The sequence below is a fragment of the Colobus angolensis genome, unplaced genomic scaffold (assembly GCF_000951035.1).
Source record: "Colobus angolensis palliatus isolate OR3802 unplaced genomic scaffold, Cang.pa_1.0 Scaffold43, whole genome shotgun sequence".
In the NCBI taxonomy this organism is placed as follows: domain Eukaryota; kingdom Metazoa; phylum Chordata; class Mammalia; order Primates; family Cercopithecidae; genus Colobus; species Colobus angolensis.
In genome coordinates, this window is record NW_012117710.1 from 1689568 (window position 1) to 1699145 (window position 9578).

A 9578-nucleotide genomic window follows, 5' to 3' on the forward strand; every position below is an offset into this window, starting at 1 on the left:
CTCCTGCCTCAGCCTCCCGAGTAGCTGGGACTACAGGCGTCCGCCACCACGCCTGGCTAATTTTTTGTATTTTTTAGTAGAGACGGGGTTTCACCAAGTTAGCCAGCATAGTGTTGATCTCCTGACCTCGTGATCCACCCGTCTCAGCCTCCAAAGTGCTGGGATTACAGGTGTGAGCCACCACACCCGGCCTGGAAGAGCCCATCTTATAGACGGAGAACTGGCCAGGAGAGGAGCCACCAGCAGGGCTGCGGTCCGGGTCACACCCAGGCGGGCAGCAGCCCTAGTCCAGGGACTCTAGCCCAGCCCTGGGGAGGGAGCTGGGGCCTGATGCTAGTGGTCCTTCAGTGGGGGTGGGGGCCAAGAGACAGATTCCAGGCCTCCTGCCCCATCGAGGGGCATGGATCCCATCCAATTCCCATCATCCTGGGAGCCTGGAGTGGCAGTCCAGGGGTAGCAGGGGGTGCCAACCACCAGCTATTCGCCTACCACCTTCTACCCCAACTCTACTTCTGAGAAGTGGGGGTGCCTGGGTTCACTGCAGAGCTGGTCTTGGGTACAGGGCATAGCCCAGCAACCCTTCTCTCCCCAGGAGGGAGGCGTCCTGGGACCATCTAGGTTCACGCTCTGTCCCACCTTTGTGGCCTCCCTGGGACTCAGTTTACCCATCTGTACAAAGTGGGATCACAACCCCTGGCTTGACAGAGCCCTGGAGAGCCGGTCCCGGTGGCTCTTGCTGAGTCCTGGACTGGGGGAGCCACACCCACCCCACTCCCATGGCTCAGAGGCCACACCCTCTCCAGGTCCCGTGGCTTAGGGGCTGCATGTAGTCCCACAAGCCCCCTCTGCACCCGCAGGTGGAAAACCCAGGGAACCAGGGGGAGGGTGGGCTGGGAGCTTACAGTCTTGGGGGGTGGGCCCTCTGCACCCCCATTCCTCCTCTGGACCACAGGGTTTGTCTGGGCTGGAGATAGTGGAGGCTTCCGGGCGGGGGTGGGCGAGGGCAGCGTGGCTGGCTGGACTGGAGCCTTCTTCTCAGACGGCTCCTCCTCAGGGTCCTCCGAGGCCCTCTTCACGCCTGCCATGCCCCCAACTGGCAGGAAACAAGCAGGGGTTGGGAGGGTCCCAGGCCTGGTTCTGAAAGGGTCTAGGTCCCTCCAGAGATCCCAGTGCCCAGCACAGGCCTTGGTGCCCGGGGGAGACCTCGAGGCCCAGGGCTGGGGAGAGGTAGCCCTGAGGGCACATTTTTCTGGCACAGCCCCGAGTAGGTCCCCACTCCTTCCCTCCCCACTCAGAGCCCCAGCTGGGGTCAGGGAAAAGGGACTTTTCTGTTTCTCCAGCAGGCAAGGCAGGCCCTGTGCCCAGAATGGTTCCGGGGATTTCTAAACCCTAGAAGAGGAATGTGGGGGTGGGGGGTGGGGAGCTGAGCTCTGCACACACAAAGGCGGGGCCTGTCCCTCCCCTGCCCAGTTCTCTCTGGGGGCCCCACCCTGCCAGGCCAGCCTGGCTTCCATAGGGTCCAAACTCAGGACAGATGAAGGCAGGCCCAGGAGCTGCCCCTGGTCAGCCAAGCCACCCCAGTGGGCACAGAAGCTCAGGCGTCCAGATGGGCAAACAGGCCCAGCGAGGGGCAGGGCAGCAGGAGCTGCTGGTACACCTGCACCTCGGGGAAGCAACGGGGGCAGCTCAGCCTGCTCTGGGCAGGTGCCTGCGTGCGTCAGGGCCTGGGGATCACGTGCAGCATGACGAGGGCCCCTGTCCCTTTTGGTGAACACACAGCCTGGGGCTTTGCATGGGGCCGGGGTTGGGATGGGGGGCGCCTAGCAAGGCCTCTCGCTGCTTCACAGCCAGTGCACAGCCCCGGTGCCCATGCCAGGAGCCATTCTTGGGGGGGCTGGGCATGGACCCCAAAAGGTCCACAGGCCTGGGAGCCGGGCCAGGGGTGGAGGCCTGGTCCTGTCTGGCTCGGCAGACGCAGCAGGGACTTACTGGGGGAGCGGCCGTGGAAGTAATTGTAATACTGGGACACATAGGTCAGGATACTCAGCCGGTCAGGCACCTTCAGGGCCACCATGTCCTCGGCGTCCAGCAAGGCCGGGATGCCCAGGTGCTCCTCAGCCACGCGGAAGGCCTGCGGGAAGTGGGAGGGGGTCAGCAGGGCAGCTGGGAGCCCCCTCCTCCTCCTCCTCCAGGCCCCAGCTCACCTCGACTCAAAGACACAGTCTTGGAGCCCAAAGAGGCGTGGGTTTGAGGCTGGAGCCAGGCTCCGCCCCTGTGGCCTCCCAACCTCAGTTTACCCATCGGTGCGGTGGGGGTCACGGCGCCATCTGCACAGGACTGAGGTCGCCAGGCCTGTGGGCGCTCGAGGCCCTGCCCGGGTGAAACCTCGGGGGATCCTGCCCCTCACCGAGAGAATCCCGAGCCCCACCCAACCCAGACTTATCCGGTCTTGGTTGGAACAGCTCCCCTCAGGAGCAGGGCTGACACCCACAGACCGCCGAGCCCTCCCCAGGGCCAGAAGGACGCAAAAGTGGCTGTGCCCAGGGCTCCCAGGTAACAGGTGGGGGCTGCTGAAGGTTGAGACAGGGACACGACCCCCCGTGCTGTCCGGCCCAGCAGCCGCTGGCCAGGACCATTCCTGCGAGCATGGGAAGTGTGGCCGGCACACCTGAGGAACCGGACTTGTTTATTTATTTTTATTTATTATTATTTTTTTGGAGACAGAGTCTCACTCTGTCGTCTAGGCTGGAGCAGAACCTCACCTCACTGCAATCTCCACCTTTCGGGTTCAAGCGATTCTCCTGCCTCAGCCTCCTGAATAGCTGTGATTACAGGCGCTCACCACCACGCCCAGCTAACTTTTGTAATTTTAGTAGAGACGAGGTTTCACCGTGAATGTGTCATTTTAGTTCATTTTAATTAAGTTAAAGCTTAAATTCAAACTGTCCCTGTGCTGAGCAAGGCAGTACTGGCCGGGCAGGTCTGACCGTGTCTTCAGTGCTGACCACTGTCCCTGCTGAAGGCCAGCTCCGGGGAGGGACGTGGCCGGGGCCTGCCTGGCACAGCACAGGACATGCCTGCAGGGCGGATGGTGAGTCTGCTTGTGCCTCTGCCCATGAGGGAGCATGGAGCCTATTCTGCAGCAGGGAAACTGAGGCTGCACACAGGGAGGGGCCTGGAAGCTGAGGAGGGCAGGGCAGGACTGGAATCCCAGCAGGGCCGGGAGGCGGGTCCCATGCGGAGGGAGTGGCAACTGGCCCACTAGAACCCATCCACAGCCCCCCACAGCTATCCCCAGACCCCTGCTCTGCCTGGGCAGACTGGGCTGAGCCCCCTGCAGTGAAGTAGGGTCCCCAGCCACCTCCTGTCACCTTGCTCCCCAGCTGAGGAAAAGTGGGAACCAGTATGCCCTGGCGCCAAGATAAGAGGCTATTTCTAGAACACTAGGGTCACCCAGCCCAGGACGCGCTGCAGGGCTCGTCAGAGAGCCCCCGCTTCCCAGGCAGGACTCCCCAGGCAGACGCAGAGCCTGGGGGGGTCCCTTGGTCCCTCGGACGTGGGTGGGGCTGGGCGGGCCGGCTAAGCCCGCTGTGAGGCCAGGGCGGGGAAGGAGGAAGGGGCTGGCGCAGGGGCTACTCACCAGTTTATTGTTTTCATAAATGTTTTCCTTCTTGAGAGCACTGAAGTTTCTGGAAGATAAAAACATGGTGTCCAAAGCAGCTCAGAGTCCACGAAGGGAGGGGCTGGAGGGCCTCAGCGGCTATCTTGCCCAAATAGGAAAACTGAGGCCAGGAGCAGGGCTGTGAAGGAATGAGGTGGCACAGGAACACAGGTGGGCAGAGGCCAGGGCTCCCGGCCCTGCTCTGGCCACAGTGATGCTGCTGGGACCTGGTACGGCATCAGACAGCCCCAGCTTTACCTCCTGGGCCCTGGACACGCCGCCCCTCACCAGGGCTCCTGCACAGAGGTGGCAGGAAGCAGGCCCGGGAGGCGAGGTCACCAGCCCAGGGTAGTCCAGCACCTCCCATCACAATGCTCGGTGACCAGGGGGGTCGCAGAGGCCCGATGTCCCCAGAGGACCACAGGGAACGGACGAGAGAAGCTCCCGGGGCAGGGGACGGCGCCACAGGCAGAGAGGGCTGGCCACGCTGCCCCCGAGGGCAGGACAGGCCCCGGATCCGCCTCGCCCCACCCGTCATCACTTCTGTAGTCAGAAGGCTCACTGCTGTTCACCCTTCGGTGCCCTTCTCAGTGCTTCACGAATACCAACCTGAGGCTCACACCCGACGTGTGGAGCAGACACCGGTTATGACTGCATCTCACAGAGACAGTGGCTCGGGGACCTGCCCCAGGTTACACAGCGGGGAGACAGCCGCCAAGGCCATGGAGGTTACATGGTTCTCTCTTTGGGTGGCGAAGTGGCTTTCCTAGGTGCTCAGCAAGGGCCCAGCCTCACCCCCAACTCACACACTAGACCACAGGGAAGCAAGGGTCCCAGAAGTTCCCGAGGTGAGGTCCCCGGACAGCCCAGACAGCAAGGTTCTCCTGGGGACGCCAAGAGGACAGCCCCACGTGGCCTCCAGCTGGTCCTGGGACTCCTCATGGGCACCTTGGGAGGGTGCCCTGGGCAGAAAACATACCAAGATCCCACACAGGCGGCCCCAGCTCAGCCCCATACCCTCCGACAAAAACCACCAGGCTCCCAGCACGGTCTGCGGCTTCGGGAAGGGAGGGCTGGTTAAACCGTGATCTGGAAGCCGGGTGCAGTGGCTCACGCCTGCAGTCCCAGCTACGCAGGAGGCCAATGCAGAAGGATTGCTTGAGCCCAGGAATTCGAGATCAGCCCGGATAACACAGTGAGACCCCGTCTTGGAAAAACAAAAATACAGTGATCGTGACCTGTCTGTCCACATTGCTGCCTGTGGGGTCCTGGACAGCAGCTGCTGCCACATCAGCGTGAACTGGACTGTTCTAGAACCTTCCCGGCCCCACAGAGGGAGCTGGGGCTGCAAGCTGTGTCCTGCCTCACCCCAACCTGCATGTCTGACCCCAGCAAGCCTCAGTCTCAGGGCCTCAGTCTCCCTGTCTGAGAGGACAACCGCAGCTCCTGGTGGTGAATCTGATGGCCGTGGCTGCAGCAAACAGGAAGGCTGGGCAGGTCTCGAACGGAGAAGTGGGGACTGAGACCCCTGTGGCCACGCGGCCTGGGCAGGCTAGTTCTGAGCCTAGCCTGCACAGCCCTTGACCAGCCCTGATCCCCATAAGAACGCTCTGAGGCCTGGACAGTGAGCCCCTTTTACCCATTTCACAGATGGGGAAACTGAGGCCAGGCAGCTGCCATGCGGTGGGGTGGGGGGAGTGGGATGGGGGCTGCAGGTTGCCCACCTCCCTCCTTAGAAAACCCCTGCCCCGTCTGCCTCCAGCCCTGCCGTCCATCAATCCTCTGCTGGGCTCCCTGGGAACCCTCCACCGTTTCCAGCTTGGACCACCTTCCAGGTAACAGGTTTCAGATGGCAGGACCACCCGTCTGCACAGGCAGAGCTTCTGCACACAGGACAAGAGGAGGCGTGGACTCCTTCCCGGCTGGACGGATGACGAGGAGCCCCCTCCCTAGGCTCAGTGGCAGGGAAAGGGGTTTCCGTCTCCTCGGGCCTGGGCCGATGCCTCTGTCTGCCTGGGCTTGTCCCCAGATAGGGTGTGACTCAAGGGCACGTGCGTGGCTGTCTATGCTCAGGGACTCTGCAGCCATGCTGGGCCTCAGCCTCAGTCCCCAGAGCTTAGGAGCTGGCTCTCCCTCCCTCTCTTCCCGTCCCCAGCCCTTTGAAGGCTCAAGCTCTTCTGCAGACCTTCCCCAGCATCACCGACCAAAGCGGCCGTGTCCCCGGAAAGAATGCCCCGATGACCAGAAGGGCCGTGTCATCGGCGGCCAGGAGGGCAGGGTCGCAAGTTCTGTTTTTTCTCTAAACAAACAGGAGGAGGAGGAGGCCGTCTGCCTCCCGCATTTGCTTCTGTCCACCCCAGGGGCCGGCAGCAGCTCTGTCCAGTGGGTTTCCCTGTAGGGCCTTCTCTCCCCCAGACCCACAGTCAAGCTCTCAGAGCTCCAGGCAGATCAGGGCACCCCAGGCCCTGTGGACACATCGCAGCCCGTGCCCACACGGTGTGCAGGTCTGGGCTGCTGGTTCAAGTACCATGGCCTCGGGACAAGGTTCAAGCTGCATCCCGGTCGTTTGAGGCCTCTTCAACTGGGCTGCACCACCCTGGCCAGTCCCACAGCCACCACCTGTCCTGCCCCAAGCTCTTTCCCCAGGGCCAGCCCTCCAGCCTCCAGACCACGGCTCCACGCTCCTGGCACAGAACGGCTTTTCCCGCACTCTGCCTGACGCACCGGCCAGGCCCTCCCCGGAAGCACCTTGCCTCCCCGAGCTCACACCCCGGGACCCCCGAGCAGCTGAGCTCAGAGGCGCGATGCTGGCAGAAATCGCCAGCCAGAACCGCCTGGCAAGCCCACCGAGATATCGCCAGGTGCAGACCCCACTCGTGTCTCCAGGAGCCCGCCGGAGAAAATGACGCACTGGAGCCCTAACCTCCAACTCCCCCAGTGTGACCTCATTTGGAGACAGGGTCTTTCTGGAGGTGAGAGAATTCATTTTGTCTCCTTTGGAGATCAGAGAATTCAAACAGCGTTCTTAGCGGGGAGCCCTGGCCCCGTGACTGGTGTCCTCATAAAAGGGAAAGGTAGATGCAGACACACGCTGACAGGGAAGAGGAGGTGAAGGCACAGGGTGAAGACAGCCACCCCACAGCCAAGGAGAGAGGCCGGGCACATCCTCCCTCCCGCCCCCAGGAGGGCCCAGCCCTGCCCACACCCCCATCTGGGACTTTGGCCTGCAGAACTGCGGGAGGACACTTTCTGTTGTTGAAGCCGCCCGTTTGGGGGACCTCGTGAGGGCAGTTCGAGCAGGCAGACACCCCTGGCCTTGCCGGACAAAAATGCATCAGCTTCCCCCCAACTCCGCAGGTGACCAGCTGCCCATAGTGAGACGGCCGGAACTGGGACACAGCCCCAGTCACCGCTGCAAACCTGCGGGTTGATGGCCCGAGACATGGCACCCTCCGGGGTTTAATCTCTTATTTGAAGCCTCAGAATTAAAATCAGGTATGCCATGGTCCGGCTCCAAGACACGCACCTTGGGGCCAGGCACACAGTCGGTGCCCTATAAATGCTTGTGATGCATTTGTTCTGTGCTGGGTGAGATTTCTGTGGCAGTAACTTATTCTTTCAACACTGGCTGAATGAATGAATTTGCCGACACTGTGTGTCAGTCACAAGATTCGCCCTGGGGAACTCTCCGCCGTGCGTGCCCCTGCCCGGCCACGCCTGCCCCCACCACCCCTCTAACTGACCCACGGCCATCAACTTCAGCCCATGCAGTCCAGCCGGCCTCTGCCCCGGCGCCTCTGGGGGCTCTTGGGAATGTATTACCCCCTCCAAATTCCTGGGTGGCCGACACCACACTGTTTATTTCCTGGAACAAGATTCGGCCATGGAGTGGGGAGGGTGGGTCGGGGGGGTGGTGCAGGACTTGGAAGGGAAGGAGCCCCAGCCGAGGCACATCCAGCACCGAGAAGGGAGCAGAGGGAGTGGGCACAGGCAGGCAGACGGACAGAGAGAGCTGGAGACAGAGACGAAGACCCCAGCGAGATGGTGGAGGGAGGCCCAAGAGAGACAGGGACCAGATGGCATAGTCAGGACGGCAGAGAGGGGACTTGGGGAAGGAGAAAACCTCAGAGACAGTGAGGACATGGCCAGGCAGAGCTCAGGAGAGGAGGGAGTGAGCAGGGGACGGTGACGACTGGGGCGGGGGAGGCTGCAGAGCCCCCATCTTGCACACCGGGCCTCTGGAAGGAAAGTGTGGGGCCCTGGGCGGTCCCCCTGCAGTAAGTGGACAGGCAGGCCCCTCCCGCGCCTGTCCTGGAGGGTTCCGGCCAGAGGCGGCCGCAGAGGTCTGGCTACAGGCCCTGGGGCAGGAACAGAAGGCCTCTGTCCACAAGCAGCTTCCTGCTGACCCAGCCCCGCGTGGGAGGGGAGGTCAGCCCACCCTCAGCTCCGGCCCAGGAAGCGAGGGCACTGCCTGGGAGTTTCTGAGTGGGGGCCTCTGCTTGAGTCTCTCCCCTAGCCCCCAACAATAGTGGTGTCTCGGGGAGCCCCACCACCCTTGGGAGTCACTGCTGGAGGGCTCCATGCACCGCACAGTGGCCGCCCCAGCCACCCCTACTTCCTGGCCCAGCCCTGAGCTGGCCTCCAGAGCTGCAGGGACCAGGAGAAAGTTCAAGGGACCCTGCCCTGGAACTGAGGGTGCAGCAGAGACCCAACTTCATAACACCCTCCCCAGACCTGGCCACAAATCCAACAAATGCCCCCAGCCACGACCCCCAAGAAGGAGGCCAGCAATGTTCTCCTACCCGCTGGCCAGCTTCCTGAGCCACGCACAATGCCTGCCCTCTCTCCAGCCCCGCTCCCTCCCAGCCCAGACACACTGTACCCCCTGCCCCATCTGCTCGGGGGCTGTGCCTGGAGACCTGCCTGGGCCCAGGAGTGAAAGCAGCCAGCCCATGGCAGAGCCGCTCCAGCCCCTGGCAGAGCCGCTCCGGCCCCGACAGGCTGACTGGCTGAGGCAGGCGAGGCGGGAGGTGGGGCTGTTTGTTCTGGGTGGTTTCTGAGCTCACCTGGCTGCCCGGCTGCCCTGTGGCACCAGTATGGAAACAGCACCTGGGGACAGGTGCCCTGAGGCCTGGCTGCAGAGAATCCACAGCCGCAGGTGAGACGGGGCAGGTGGGCACAGGCAGGCTGACCAGGCAGGGGACCCGTCCACCCTGCCACCTCCTGGTGGGCGTGGCTGGGCGATCCTGTTTCCTGGCTGTAAAGCGGAGATCCAGACCCCGCTCTGTGCCTGTGGGGCTCCCCAGTGTGGTCACACATGGCTCAAGGCTCCAGGACGTGGTACACAGGAACGCCCAGATCCCCGCCCCCTCCATCCGTGGTCGGTGAGGCAGAGGCAGAATCAGGAGCCCGGGTGCCCCACCTGGCTGGCCTGGCGCCGGAGCTGGTTCCTTCACAGCTGCTGTCCCCTGAGGGCCAAGCGGAAGCACACTCTGTGTGCAGCAGGAAGGACTAAGGCCAGACAAAGGGAAGGCCTTCCTGGTGGCAGAGCTACAGACACAGAGACAGGACATCCACCCTTCTGCTATCAAAGGGTCTTCACTGGAAGAGGAGGGGCATGAGGTGGCAAGGGCGGGGCCTCACACGGAGTCTGACTTTAGCGCTGCCTTGAGAGGACAGCTGGTCTGTGCCTGTCCTTCACATGTGTTTCCTCCCTTCCTGAAGACTATTGGGGACAGGAGGGACAGCCGAGGGCTGCATGAGGAGACCCTCACCCCAGCCACCACCTCACCTAGAGGCACGGCAGGGAGCAGAGGCTGAGGGCACGGGATGGGGGTGATGAAGGTACAGCAGGCATGTCCAAAGAGCCAGGGACCAGGCGTGGGGGCTCACGCCTGTAATCCCAGCACTTGGGGAG

At 62.8% G+C, this 9578-nt stretch overlaps 1 protein-coding gene across 1 annotated transcript in view; it reads right to left on the minus strand.

Moving 5' to 3' along the window:
- The window catches only part of MICALL2 (MICAL-like 2), a 32129-nt gene that overhangs the window by 15882 nt on the left and 6669 nt on the right, over positions 1 to 9578 (minus strand). The window contains exons 2-4 of the mRNA XM_011956996.1: positions 3641 to 3689; positions 1990 to 2131; positions 903 to 1093 (exon numbers count right to left, since the gene is read on the minus strand). Of these exons, the coding sequence (XP_011812386.1) occupies positions 903 to 1093; positions 1990 to 2131; positions 3641 to 3689 (382 nt within the window). The remainder of the gene's footprint in view (positions 1 to 902; positions 1094 to 1989; positions 2132 to 3640; positions 3690 to 9578) is intronic.